The following is a 14876-nucleotide window of genomic DNA, read 5'->3' on the forward strand; positions in this document are numbered from 1 at the left end:
ATATGCTCTGAATTGAAATTTTATGCTCAAAAGGTAAGTCTGACATATTCATAGAATAACTTACTCAGCTTTGTTTAGCCATCTATCAAGATACAACGTTTAATGTTAATTTTACGCAGTTTGAAGCATACTTTCTATTCAGTTCACAGATTTATCGAAGATCGCAAGCACCGCGCCGCAGCAGATTCGTTGACTAGGTCAGCCATTACTTGCGTCACATTTTCACCCTTTTACTAACAGGTTATATTTGTTAGATATACAATTGTTCTTCACCGATAAAAACAATTTTGCATTAAGTGATTGAAAAATAAATTAAGCTAGAAATTCAGCAGAGTATGAAATTGTGACACAGTAATGGCTGTCGAAAAATCCTGTCAAGTAACCTCGCGCCAATACAAACAGTTGAAATCAACCGTTGTATGGATGTAAGAAAGCGCTGTACAAAAAAAAAAAAGAAAAAAACAGAAATTGTAGGAACAAACATTCAGGAAAAACTTACATACTACACGCGCGCTGCTGATCCTGTTTCATGCTACACATCGATTTGACTATTTTCAGATAGGAAATTACTTTACACATTGTGACAACTTGCATGTAGCAAGTGTTTAGGAAAAAAAAAAAATCTTTTAGTGGCATGATGAATATTGTCAGGATCAACAAAGAGGTATTTGAAATCAATTGTTGTAGCACCATTTAGAGTGATCGTAATTAATGGCGTTGCATCAATTCGCGCATTGTTGACGTTGTTTCCGCGCCTCCTCCAACAACTTCACAAACCTAAACCCATTAACCATGTCTGACACAAATTTTACCACCGCTTTTTTCGGGACTTGCAAGTTTGAAACATTTGTTGAATATAATGAAAAATTGAAAAAAAGTTTTTGCCAACGAACAGGCGTCAAACATGGTAAACCCAAAATTCCCAAAAGCAAGAGTACACAACAATATTTCGTCTGCAATCAAAACGTTAAATGCTGAAACAAGAGAATGGAAAATGTAAACATGTTTTTATTTTGATGGCAGATCGCGCGCCGCGCAGCAGCTTTTCTTTATAATATCGTTATTGTGGCAAAGAAAGACAGCTTTCTGCATGAGCTAAATATACACAAACATTCGCTCTACACATTCCTCAGAACTACACTAACCAGGAGACACGAGACACCTATATGCCTTTGTACGAGTTTGAAGTTCCGAAAATTGAAAAAAAAAACACGCGTTAATTTCTATATTTAACAGCTTCTAAGTTTATAGGAATCTTACTCCGAAGTAACAAATAGAAAATGCCTGCTTCTGCTAGTCGGAAAACGGTTTCAACAACGCATTTTAAACTCACGAGAATTAATTATTCGTAGCGATACTTTGATCATCGTAAAACGACTTCAAGTGTAGTTTTACGCACTATTCAACAGTGGTACAAAAACATATAGGATGTAGCGTGTAGGATTAGTGTCTAAACTTACACAGGGTTTGAACGTCAACTTACCTTGGCCTCATCAAGCCTTGCTAATGCTTTCAAAAGATTACCAAGATCGCTGCGCACACAGTAGAGATCCTGTAACAAATTGCATACCATGTGTTAGACAAAACTGGCCTCGAATACCGTAAGATTTATATTATTAACAAATTTCTTTTCAATGTATTCGAACACAGCAGCAGGTATTCAAGTTCTCTTTCTTCAATCATACAAGAATGACTTATTGAGTCGTAAGAAACTTTCAGTTAATTCGAGCACAACAAATCACAGAAAAACCATTCAAATTAATCAACGATAATCCACTTACGGGATTGTATTGCAGAGCGGTAACGTAGGCCTGGACCGCTTGTTCCATATCACCGGCAGCGACCAATGCAGCTGCGAGATTGATGTACCCATCGATGAAGTCGGGCTTGAGCCTGACAGCATGACGATAATTTTCCAAAGCCTCTTGTAGCTGGCCACGCTCTTTGAAAACGTTACCCAAGTTGCTGTACGCCTCCGCGAGTAACGGATTTTGCTTTATAGCCAGTGAGCTGAAGTGTGCAGACCTTAAAAGAAAAGGTCTCAGGTTAATAAAAAAAAAAAACGCATTTACAAGTCGGCCGTCAACAATGAATATACAATTCTCTTTGGATATGAATTCTAATTTCCTTCAACTACACCGAGTAGTATAATATTTTCCAAAATATTTATTTGCATAAAACATACTTATCGAGCCTTCGACATTGGAAGTGAATAGAAGACAGGAGAAGAAGAACGCCAGTGTTGTTGGTCTCTTGCCTCCATAACTGCATGCAATGTCTTTCCGCATTTTCGTAATCTCCTGCCTGGTACTCTCTATGCGCCAATTCCAACAACCCTGTAATGAGAAAAGAGAAAGCATGAATATGAATTGACCAGAATAAAAGTCGACGAAATTTCATTGTAGTTCGGAATACTATAGTCGCTAACTTTTTAGTAAGTTATCTAAAAACTTTTGCAAATCTTTCATCAAACGTAGGAAGAAAAAGTTCCACTGTATTTCTTGGCAGAGAAAATATTTTCGAGTAATTTAAAAATTATTCTTAAACCCCTGAGCAGGATAATCTTAGAACGGAAATATCTGGACAGAAACGATTCGTTAGGTTCACTTGGAGAGAGGTTACAATTTCTTATTTTTTTTTTTTCTCTGCTACAAGGAATCGGAGCGTGAATAATTTCCACCGAGACAAACTGTTACTTGAAATCTGAGTTCATTTAATCGCATCTACACATTTTTTTATTCAAAATTTTAATCAACTGTGAGGTGACCGGAAAAGTGAAAGAAAAGAGGGTACAGGATAAAATTTGTGGAATAAATCTCCATCGATAAAATTGATGAAAAGTAAGAATTTCTATAACCAGTACTGTAAATATTATCGGACACTGAAAGGTGATGTCGAATCTATAGCGACTACAAAAAAAAGAGGCAGTTTGAAAGCGACGGATATAAGGATGAGAAAAAAAAAAAACGAGGAAATGGAATACGAACAATACGAATCTAGGGTGAGGTTAACAATCGTTTGTTCGTCAGCGACGGCAAGAACCTCCTTGCCTTGTGCGTCCTGCGTAACGACCAACATGTTCTGGCCGTTTTGAAGAGTGTGAATACTTTGTAGAGTACCGCTATCGGGGTTAATCACAAGGCTGTTAACGGCCGTAACACCCTTCGGATCGTTGTTTACGTTGCCGCGATTTTGCACCTGGCTGCTCATCATATTTAACCGCGCTCGAGGATGATTCTCTTTATCTACTTAATCAGTTTTATTAATTATCTTTTTATCAAAAATCCGGCACGCGAGAAAAACGAGCGAGAAACAACGAAGACGCGCGACGTGAAACACACCGTGAAACAAGTTCGACGTCAATCTCGGGATAACTTCACACCGCGTATTTAATTCCGGACTCGACGTTCTCCGTCTGTAAGCCGCTTGATGCTAGCTGGCCTCTGTGCGATGGGGGCCAAAGCCCAAAGTAGGGGTGAGCAAGGTGATGGGATTGGAAGGAGGGGAGGACGGAGGAAACAGGGCCGAACCTACACGTCGAGGCGGTTGGTGTTCGCCGGCAAACGCAGAAAGCAAATGAAAATTAAATCTCCTTGCCGATAACGAGTACTCGTAATGATGATCCGAAGACGAATTTTATTTTCTCTTACAAAGAGACGTTAGAGGTACGTACATTCGTACAAACTTGATAAGATCTTGTTAGCAAAGCATGAAAAGAAAAAAAACAAGTAGGATGTACCTATATCTCTTACCGAAATCCCCCTGCATTTCGGCAATTGATAGTACGTCATTTGTCTCGTCGTTCACCCGTAAAATTCATCGTATTGAAGTTAGTAACGTTATCGAAACGCGATTTGTGACGAGGAAAAACCGTTATTTCGAAATTTTGGAACTCTTTGAAAATCAGTAAACCGCTATAAAATGAAATGAACTCATATTTTTCAATCCTGGTTCCTTAAAAATCATTGTAAAAATAAGAAAATAGTGATTTTTTTCTCAACGTTTCGTTACGATGACTTTACTAACTTCAACCTCGTTAAAATTACTGTTCAATTGCTGTTCCTACGTAACGTATACAGACTTCGGGCAAACAACGATTATGCAATTTCGTGTAAGACGCGTTGCAAGTACGTAATATAAATTTCCAACAAAAAGTGTTCCGACCTATGGTGCTCGAAATCATGATACTTTGCTGGCGGTGAGGGGAAGAGGGGTTAACCCGACGAAAGGACGAGGGGACCCTGCCCCCCTTTCGCCGCGCTGCCGGGGCCGGTGAGCAGATGGCATAGTCGGTGGAGTACGCAGTGGAATATTCCATCGGTTTTGACAGTGGCGACGGGTTGCGAGCAGCCAACCGTTTCGCTCGGTCGCACGGCTAGGAAGGGAGGGAGAAGTTTCACTGGCGAGGGGAATAGCGGAAAAAAACCAAGAAACTAAAATAAAAAGACGAAAAAAGAAAACATCAACTTGCGACAAGGAACAAAGAGATTTCCGATCAAGGAAACTGCTAACGATAAGAATTAACAAATGAATGTTAGGTATTTCGGAAGGATTTACATTTGGGATGTTCTTACAGCGAAGAAATACAAAACTTGGAATTGCGTTGATTGTAAATATCTACGATTAGGTACTATTTTTATTCGTGAAATTCAAATAATAGTATCATTTTTATTGATATTGTTCATTTTGAACGAGAATTAAGTTTCTCCTCGTGCGAAGACTCGTGTACCTATCTATAGATTTTCGACTGACCACACGTTGTGGTTTTTTTTACATATTTGTCCCTCCGATTATTAGCGAGATTTTAACTAACGACGGATAGCGACGGGTCAACAAACCTCGTGCTGAATTTATACCATTTCTCGTACGAGCATCATGCCGATAAGCCGCAATGACGTTACTCTATGTCAATATCGTGAGCAGCAGGTGACAGATAACCATACGTATCAATGACCATATTGCGGGTCCTAGAAAAGCATTTTTGTTTTATCGATTATCGATTTTTGCGTGCCGCCACGCGTGTCCAAACCTGCAATGCCGCAGGCAAATTTTTTTGCAGAGTTTTAACGCAAGTTTCGCAAGCGTGAATAGGCCTCTAGAAAATTTTATCTGAACGTTCGAACAACTCAATTGCGCAACTCGGATATTTCCAAGTTCAATATTACGACCTCGCGTGGTTATCGCGCAGCGGAGCGAAGCTCGGACGATGAAGATGCGATTTATTCCCGCGGAGTTGCAAATACAAAATGATTTCCAAATGTGAGAACATGGTATGACAAATGGAAACGAGACAGATGGGTACATGTTGGATATTCTACGGGACGGGTACAGCTCACGGCTGACTGCGTGATCGGCTTACGAAAAACTGAACCAGTCGATTACTCCTCGCGTTGCGGCAACCACGTGGTGGGAATGTAAGGAGTAAAATAAAGAACAGGAAAAACGATTGATGAAAGGCTAGGTGCAGAGTCTTTTCTCCCTCATACGAAATCTATAAAACTGCGCAGGTTTAGTTCGTGCAAATAATTACACACCGAAGTAACAGCAAAATTATAACAAGGAGTAAGAGGAGGCCATTTTGGATTCGATATAATCATAACTCGTCTACTTGTATATCTATATATATTTAGTAAACTGGTGGAAAACTTTTACCTATCCCAAAATAGCCGAGGAATTATATCGTCAGAGTCACGTGGGCTCGAGTAATAGACAGGAATTCTTAAATTATCCCTACATTCGGGTAAATTGGTAAATCGAAAGAACACCTCGGAGCCATTTTGACCCAACAATATGCCCCGAAAAAATTTCCGTGATTGTCTTTTGTTGTCATGTCTTCCCTATTTGTTTTTCGTTTTAGGTACGGAATTTAGACACTGAGTTTTCTGACCCAACATCGAAGGGAATTTGGAGCACCGAGGCAGCGGAACCTGCATCGAAAAAAAGAGTAGTTCGACTCACCGACTGTTGACAACTGCTGAATTTCATTCATTTTAAGTATGACATTTGTTCCGGCAATTTGCTGGTGTCCTTGCTGTTGCTGCTGGGCTTGCATCGAAACTCGTGACGGTGAAAATTTCCTCTATCCCGTAAATCGCGGGAAAAAATACAATCCAGGTCCGTCGTTTAGCCTTGATGCTGATACTTCGTGGGCTGAATCTTCGTCCGCAAGGTCGCGTCACGATTAAACTTTATCCACAGACGTACTCGACGTACGCAGCAACTTCGCTAACAGGCCAATTGATAAAAGAAAACAATATCTATCGCGATATATGACTTCATCGGCCAGAACAAGAACGCGATCGTTGTACGGCGGCCATTTTGAATTCGGTCGAGACACCGGGTTAAAAATTTTTTAAAACTATCACTTTCACGGATTCTCGTTCGTGTCCGAGCTCGTTAATTACTAATTTTCACTTTAAGCTACTCAGAGTCAACAGAAGCAAGTCTGTAATCGTTTTAAACCTGATTATAAGCACTGCAGTACGCCTGGGTTTGAGACTTTAGTGACGAGCTAACGACACGTGACGTCAGTATCGACAAGCATGGAGTCAGGTCAACTTCCGGCGGTGAATAGAAGGCTCGTATCTAACAGCTCGGGGGCCCGTGGCTTAGTTATCTTCCGACAATTATTAGGTTTGCAAAATGTTTTGAAATCCAGTTTGTGGGCGTGGTCTAGCAATGACATGCAAGAACGATATGATGGCTCGATGTTTCGGGTGAATTATTTAAGAATATGAGAAGACTTCGTGCAGGGTGTTGGACTTCTATTCTGTTACATCGATTGGTGACTCGGAAAACAAAACACTAACGACTGATTAGATTGCTTTAGAATTTACGTCGAATAGAAATTTAATTTCGTAGCGATTTCGCTCGAGGCGTATTGAGGGCATTTTCACCATCCTGATGGTGAAAACGATTCACGTGCCTTGGACTGTACGCCCCTGATTGAAAACAGCGAATCCTCCCGGCTTCGAGACGGCAACAGCAGTCATCCCGTTCTCACTCTCCTGTGGCTCGCCGGCGAAGTTTTGTCTCACCTCTTGTGCCCGTTGCCTTGCCAATTTCCTCTGCTAAATAACCGACAATAACAATGGGCGATAACAAAGAGCAAACCTTCATCATGATCAAGCCCGACGGCGTGCAGCGCGGGCTTGTAGGAAAGATAATCCAACGGTTTGAGCAAAAAGGCTTCAAGCTCGTCGCCCTCAAGATGGTCTGGGTAAGTCTCGGAACTGTATGATCTCTGGCATCGCGGCCATCATTGTCAGGCAACACGTGGTCAAGGTGTCTCTGTATCGACTGGAGATATTTGCCCTTAACTGCCTCGTTATTTCGTAACCAAATTACGGTATTTGTGTTGCATATGAGCCAACTTTATGCGGCGACAATGTCCCTTCGACTATGTCGATAATTGGTTGAAAAAAACGCATCGCCTGACGCGGAAGGGGCATTTTTCAAGTAGAGCATTTTTGTTCGATCTCGATACTTACGTGGCCATCTAGTCCAATTTGTCGCTGTTCGTTCAGATCATAGTTCTAACAATAAACCTCTGATCTAATCAAATGGAATCGGATTATCCAGGGCAATCGATACAGCTGCACATAGGTATACACACTGGATGGAATAATCTCGACCTTCGATACGCAACCAAGGTTAATTAGTAGTAGAGTCATTTTATTGTGTTTTCAATCCAGATTAAGGATGAAATACCTAGGAAAATTTAGTGGGGGAAATTATTTTGGATTGTGAGAAAATTTAAGAACTTTCAGTAAGATAATTCACCTCGATATCTGACGCTTCTTTCAGTCACAGTATCTATTCCTGAAACTTTCACATTTGTTCAGTTTGTCGAAAAGTTTCTCAATTTTTATCTAAAAACTTGCAGTAATAAATGACCCGTCGTTAACCGATCAGCGCATAATCAATTTATTTATCAAGATCTCGTTCTAGAATCAATGAAACCGCCAGTTGATCGAAATTCTATTGCCTCTTGTATGATTTTCTAATTCGTAGGCCTGATACTTCTTGGGTTGTTCAATCTCATCGTCGTAATTTATTTTCTTATTAACCGTGATCATTGTATTTATTTTCCAGCCTTCGGAGGACCTTCTCAAGCAGCACTACGCTGACTTGGCTGCAAGACCCTTCTTCCCAGGTCTTGTCAAGTACATGAGTTCCGGTCCAGTCGTACCAATGGTAATTATAAAAAAAGTTGTAAAATCCATTCACCAGTTACTCAACTTAGAAACGTTAAAAACAGAAAGATTTTTTCTGTGCGTTGAAATTTGAGCCAGTTCCTGACCATGTATCTTTCTTTCAATTAGGTTTGGGAGGGTCTGAATGCGGTCAAAACTGGTCGCGTTATGCTGGGTGAAACTAACCCAAAGGATTCAGCACCAGGAACAATCCGTGGTGATTTCTGCATCCAGGTAGGACGCAACATAATCCATGGATCCGACTCAGTTGAATCTGCCAACAAGGAGATCAAACTGTGGTTCGGAGAGAAGGAAAAGAAAGACGTTGTCGACTGGTCTTCTTGGGCTGAGAAATGGATCTACGAATAGATTACCGTCCAATAAAACAGTAACATTCTCACACCTCCCAGTTTCCTACTTCAGTTCACAGTATACCCATTGCTGGAGATACGTGGGTGCGACTATAACTGTACATACAAGAACAACCCAAAAAGTCCAAAAATAAAAACGTTAAACAAAAGGGGAAGAATCTACCTCACCTGTACCAGTTTTCCAAACTGAAAATCTACATTTGCTTCCTCTTCCTCACCGCTTTTTCAATAGAATGAAAACAGTGCCGAATCACTTGTTTCGTCAACAGGTATGAAGATTTGGTTGCAGTTGGAATAATTTAATTAGAAAGATTTCATTCGATTTAATTGAAATTCATTATTATTCTGACAAAGTTGAAGTGTGTAAAGTCTAGTTTCCAGTTCACCCGACTATTCTTAATTTGTATTTGGCACTTTGACCAAAAAAAAGATGTGTTGGAAATTTATTAGAACGTCGTTATTTTATTATACATAATATTTTCAACACTTGATAGCCTGGTATTCCTATTGTAATTTATATCGAAGATATAATATGTAGTGTTTGTCTGGGGCTTCTTTTATGCTACGGCTGAGTACATACATACTTTAATAAACGATGAGCTGAGCAAGTGTGTGTATATATGTAATAAGAAAAAAAAAACAAAAAAAAAAAAAATGCAAGCACGCCTTGATAAATGTAACAACAATCACATCGAGGAATGATTATATTTTACTATTACTTCATTATCATTCAATATCAACCAGACGTCGGAGAACGCGAGAGGACGTTTTTCACGGTCGAGACAATTCATTATTATTATCATCAACAATGCATCGCTTGAATTACGTATTTCAGGACAATCTGGAAGGATGAAAAACGACGAGTCGCTAAACTGTGGCGTCGAGCTTCCCAATGACATGACAAATTTTTCTCCCAGCTCTCTCTACCGCCTCATCATCGATCTCGTAATAGAAGACAAACCTGACGAGTCTGGAGTTGATCGCCAAGCTTCGCACGATGGTTCGATCATCCTGCACGTCGTCGATGACCCATTCCAACCTGTCGACAAAATTTTGTGCGGTAATGTCCTCGGAATTGATATTGACCATGACCATGTTTGTCGCGGTGGTTTTCAGGTTGACTGAAAACGTCTTGGAACCCAAACTGTTAATGGTTTCTCCAATGAGAAAAGCTCGCCTGTGGTCCTCCTTCAGGAGCTGAACACCTTGTTCCAATGCTATCAGTCCGGCCGCGGCCAAAACGCCTACCTGCCGCATCCCGCCACCCAGAACTTTCCTGATCCTCCGCGCCTTTTCGACGAAGGATCTGCTTCCACAGAGGAGGGAACCGGCAGGGGCTCCAAGTCCCTTGCTCAGGCAAAATGTTACGGAATCGCAACCGCGGACGATCTCTTTCGCCGGAATGCCCGAGCCGATTGCGGCGTTCCAGATTCTGGCGCCGTCCATGTGTAGCTTGAGGTTGTTCTCCTTTGCGAATATAGACACTTCGTCAATCCAGGATTGCGGCAATATCTTCCCGTTGAACGTGTTCTCGATGAGGACGAGGCGTGAGATCGGCTCGTGTAGACGGTCCGATCGCAGCCGGTTTTTCAAAGTCTTCAGGTCGAAGGTCCCGTCCGCGTTGTTTGGCAACGTACAGAGCATTACTCCGGCCAACTGAGCCGCTCCACCCTGCTCGTGCAGAAACGTGTGAGATTCTTCGCCGCAGTAAGCCTCACTTCCTCGCTCGTTGCAGTGGTTCATTACTTGTAAAATAAGAAACGTATAATGAAATTGGCGCATCTCTACTTTGGGTTTGTTGCGGATTGCTGGAAGTCGCGGAATTTGAATTGTAATCTGGAATCGAGGTAATACAAGAATCATGAAGCATGTACCATGACGAACTCCACGACCGAAACTTATGAAATTTTGAAATTTCTATATATTTTCGTTACCTATAATATAAGTCTGCGTTTCGCAGGGCTTATATCAATTTGCGATAGCTATAAAAATGGGAACTGCGCTGATTAGTCGTTCATGTACTTACTCGCTATGAGATTCCCCATGGTACCGGAAACAACGAATAAGGCGGCCTCCTTGCCGAGGAGAGCAGCAGCCTTATCCTGAAGTTCTGTAACAAACGAAACAGATATTTTCTCTCATTGTTAGTTACGAAAAATGGAAAACAGTTTTAACCCCACGGAGATGACCAAAAACACGTACCTACAACGGTAGGATCTTCCTCGTACACGTCATCGCCAACTTCGGCATTAAACATGGCCTGCCGCATGGCGAGTGAAGGCCTCGAAAGCGTATCGCTTCGCAGATCGACGATGGTGGCCTGGATCACAGATCATCGTTGAAGGAACATTGTACAGATCTAGAGAGTGTGAAAACCGAGGTGATAACTCACATTTTTCTCGTCGGCATAGGAGTATATCTGATTTCCGGCGATCCCTCCGTAGGACGACATTTTCTCTTCGATTTAACGTCTGTGGTCACAACTAGTTTGCTCAGTGGTGCGGGGACTACTGTATGAAAATTGCAATAGCCGCTATGGTCGTGATGAACGCAACAGCGCGATAAGTAATCAAACCGTTACGAAAATACAACTGATAATTCCTACAACTAAGCGTGGAAACGTCACATAGACAAATTTATGCAGCCAGAATCGGAGATACGATCAGCGTCAAAGTACAGCGTTGGACAAGAAATATGGACGGGCTGCGGTCAGAGATACATGACATGTACGTATCCGAAGAAGAACGTAAACCGCAACAGTACTACGTAATATCATCCGAGCTCTACAACCGGGGATGCGCAATTGAATTTGTCGTTGAACATGATCCGGTGATGCGAGGAGGTGTGGCCAACGCTGTGCAGCGAACGCGATAAAGGTCGTTGCTACGCCTGGACCATATGGTATACTACCTTATTGGTTAAGGTCCGGGACCAGCCGTCTGTATCTGCACAAGCCTGTGTCAAGTGCTCCCCTCAACCATATGCAGGCGATCGGAACAATCATTCGCGGACTTGTATAATCAAGTTGCGAAATTATCTCCTCGGGGGCTGAATCGTAAACGAGAGGTCAACGCATGACTCGAACTCGTAAATGAGGTTGAAGGAATAGAAAAAAAAATGTTTTTATTGCCTATGATATCATTGTATGTATGTGCATTCTATAAACACGCATGCATAACGTTCAGACTATGGGGTATCAATTATTGTACTCATCCCATTTTATTTCCAGGAAGAAAGATATTTATCAGTTTATAAAAATGTTTATATTATGATAAAATCTGCGTGGCTAGAAGTGATATTTAAATCCTTGTAAATTACAAGGATCAAAGTATTGGTTCAAAGTCGAAATTTATGGAAAATAAAGGGCCTGTTTTTACGGTTCGCTAATTATCGTAGGAGGCGACGAAAATCACGTCGCTTCACGGCAACACGTGACATCGAGGAGGAAAGGAAGTCAAAAAAATTTGAATAAGCGTATCTACGTTTGCATAGTTTTAGCATAAATTGCGTCAGATTAGTCGTGGATATTTGAATGAGTTATCTTGGATTTAGGATAAAATGGTACGGGAGAGCGACTTGTTGGCGCGTTAATTTCGACGAGTATTTGAACGACGAGACTGGTAATCGTGTTAACGGGTGAGTTTTACGTTGTAAAGAATTGAATTTAAATTTGAAAACCGACGAACCGCCATTATAACGATATCACGTGATCCAGTCGCAGCCTGCACGTAGAGGCAACAAGAAGCCCGCGACTAATTCAAATTGAGAAGTACGGCATGATAGGCAACGGCCATAATGATCGTTCTGAATAACAGACAATATAATCTTATCAATGACGTTTATTCAAGCCACCGCTATATTCGCTCATTTAGTTCTGCAGCCCAAATTGGTATATATAAATACTCCATTGATTATCTGAAATCAAACCACGGTTATTTTCGCAAACAATTCAACACGTATACGTGAGCTGTGATCAATCTTGACAAATATGGAGCTAACGCATTTATATAGCCGTCATTATGAGCAGTTTAGAGTTTAGACAGTTCAATTTATATACCGCCTGGTTGCCTGCTCGCCCTCCCGCCGCGTCTTGTAGCCCCGACCGCAATTCGTTTAGTTCTGTAAGTACGAGGTAAAAATATTGCTCCATTGGTAGAAGTACGACGATAAATAAAACGAACTTAAATTCAAGATAAAATGTGAATTATTTTGTTATATTTATATTTTATTTTCCAACTAGAAACGGACAGCAATGGAATACGAGATCGTTTTACCGTTCTCAGCTGATGTCATGTCTGGGCACTCATATACCAAAAAGAGCGATACACACGCACTTGATACAGTAATGCGGTTTCGCCGAATGCTGGAAATGACCGCGGCGTCGAATTGTAGTAGGAGAATTGCATGTCGGGAACGACAAAGACATAACTTTCTCGGCTCGACTGGTGCAGATTTCACAATATTATACGTATACATACATACACGTATTACCGCCGTTGAGCTTAGCTTGCCCAAATATGGTCGCTTATTCGTAATGGACGACGAAAAACCATCGTGCATGATTAAGCGCTGGATGTGTACAAGATTATATGCATAATATATATGAGAATACGAACGATGAATCCATGGCCTTAAATCGCACGAAAAATGAGCTCCGATTTGGCACATCCTATCCTATATGTATAACAGCTGCTTTCGATGTTTCGCCATTGAATAGACTACCGCGCAAAGAGAAAAGAGAGAGAAAAAAAAATCATACAAAATTCGTTACGCAAACGATCCGCGTTTCAAATTGCACTGCGGTTATATGTATACATACGGTATACGAACTTCGCAGTAGTCCAAAAAGGGTCTGAAGGATCGTGAAACTTGCGGAATTTGACGCGCGTGTATATATCGACTGTGTGTGTGTACATAGCTGTTGACACACACGTTGTTACAATATATGTTGCGTCATAAAATAAAACCGACATATCTTCCATATTTGGAAACGAGACATGAGTCACGAGTTTTAACCGCCTCTATACATACTAGAAACCAGGTTAAGACGATCGTATACATTATATACGTATATATATTTTTCCCTCTGGTTGTAAGAAATTGTAATGTAATTCATCGCAGGTATTCGCACACGTAGTCGCGACATAGTCCCACATATCCATTTTCGGAATTTCGCCAATTATAATTATAGCTATATCGCGACTCCTAGTCCAGAATGTAAAAATCTATTTCATTCTTCTCGCTAGAATTCATGTCTTTCTTTTCAGAGAATTTTAAAAAAAGTATGTCAAATAGGATTGTAAAGAATTCGCTACTTTGTTTTCAATGAAAATACTCTATACACATCAATATGAAAGGTATGTACATACATATACATACAATTGAACAATTCAAAATGCGATACTATACGCAACTTCCCGATGTTTCGTATCGAATACCTACGAATGAATACAGGTTTAGTTTGACACAGGCAAAAGTCCGTTGAACCGTTTGAATTTCGAGTTTGCGTCAACGGATCGAACGTTCGAAACAATTGGCAAAGCGCGTTTGGCGGTAATTCGTAATTAGAATGAGCGCAGCATATAAGATTCGCGGTATGGAATATGCGGCGTATGCGATAAAACATCATAATTGCCTTATTATGTATTTAATTCAACGAGTTTCTGAGCCACAAATTCGTTTAAATCGACTTCAGCGCGCTCTGAACCTGGTTTCGTGAAGTTTGAACTTCGGGAGTGGCAAGCGTGGCGAGTTTGACGGTCTGCAACAGACGTTAACGAATATTTCGATCACCTGGCGTTAGGAGAGCCAAGAACTTCCGCTGAGACGGCTGAGACCTTCTCGCGGCATCCAGGACTTGAAATATTCTGAAATGAAAAGACAAAGAAAATAAGTAAAACTACAGATGGTGCGTCGTCACGCGTTCGTCGAATCGTTTTAAGTATAAAATTCCGCGTGCTAAAATCGACGCTTCCCTGCAGCTCACCTGTAAAGCCGAAACTGTCGTTAGCAGTGTCTTAATTGTCGATTTTTGTTGAGGGGCTGGAGGGAAGAGACGGTTCTCAACAGTTCAATTAGCCAAACGATCAAGCTTCACGTTCGTGCGTGTGTTGTACAACGCAACACGTGACACACGAATAACCGCACCCGGCGATTAATCGAAACGTGGTGTGCAGCGTAAAGGCCGTTGTTTGACCCATGAATAATAATCCAACAAGAGGGTAAACTCGATCTATTAACCAAGATCGGGGTAAGCTACGATCGATTTGCGATCGTGTGATTGCGTAGGCGGATAAATTCGTGCTTGATT

At 41.2% G+C, this 14876-nt stretch overlaps 3 protein-coding genes across 7 annotated transcripts in view; 1 reads left to right on the plus strand and 2 right to left on the minus strand.

Annotated features, from left to right (window-relative positions):
* The window catches only part of LOC107226149 (UDP-N-acetylglucosamine--peptide N-acetylglucosaminyltransferase 110 kDa subunit), a 38801-nt gene extending 32186 nt beyond the window's left edge, over nt 1-6615 (minus strand). Inside the window, exons 1-4 of one of the 3 annotated variants that reach the window (XM_015666855.2) lie at nt 5959-6615; nt 2186-2336; nt 1782-2025; nt 1484-1552 (exon numbers count right to left, since the gene is read on the minus strand). In XM_015666855.2, coding sequence (XP_015522341.1) covers nt 1484-1552; nt 1782-2025; nt 2186-2336; nt 5959-6052 — 558 coding nt within the window. In that variant the 5' untranslated portion in view covers nt 6053-6615. Of the gene's footprint in view, nt 1-1483; nt 1553-1781; nt 2026-2185; nt 2337-2987; nt 3443-5958 lie in introns of those variants that run through there. The other 2 variants (XM_015666854.2, XM_015666853.2) reach the window with 2 other exon arrangements.
* Nucleotides 6616-6974: 359 nt separating this feature from the next.
* LOC107226150 (nucleoside diphosphate kinase) lies at nt 6975-8715 on the plus strand. The gene is made up of 3 exons (XM_015666858.2): nt 6975-7219; nt 8095-8196; nt 8325-8715. The coding sequence occupies exons 1-3, from the start codon at nt 7091-7093 to the stop codon at nt 8562-8564; spliced, it is 471 nt and encodes a 156-aa protein (XP_015522344.1). The 5' UTR covers nt 6975-7090; the 3' UTR covers nt 8565-8715.
* Nucleotides 8716-8802: 87 nt separating this feature from the next.
* LOC107226147 (probable low-specificity L-threonine aldolase 2) lies at nt 8803-14749 on the minus strand. Of its 3 annotated transcripts, XM_046730601.1 has the most exons (6): nt 14553-14748; nt 14360-14433; nt 10959-12481; nt 10769-10886; nt 10593-10676; nt 8803-10311 (listed from the first exon to the last, which is right to left on the minus strand). In XM_046730601.1, exons 3-6 carry the CDS (start codon nt 11016-11018, stop codon nt 9434-9436), a joined length of 1140 nt encoding a protein of 379 aa, XP_046586557.1. In that variant the 5' UTR covers nt 11019-12481; nt 14360-14433; nt 14553-14748; the 3' UTR covers nt 8803-9433. The 3 variants fall into 3 exon arrangements, with proteins under 3 accessions (XP_046586557.1, XP_046586558.1, XP_015522338.1); XM_046730602.1 differs by having other exon boundaries at nt 10769-10925; nt 11477-14433; nt 14553-14749; XM_015666852.2 differs by having other exon boundaries at nt 10959-14433.
* Nucleotides 14750-14876: the final 127 nt, after the last annotated feature.

This window comes from Neodiprion lecontei, chromosome 2, assembly GCF_021901455.1.
Source record: "Neodiprion lecontei isolate iyNeoLeco1 chromosome 2, iyNeoLeco1.1, whole genome shotgun sequence".
NCBI lineage: Eukaryota > Metazoa > Arthropoda > Insecta > Hymenoptera > Diprionidae > Neodiprion > Neodiprion lecontei.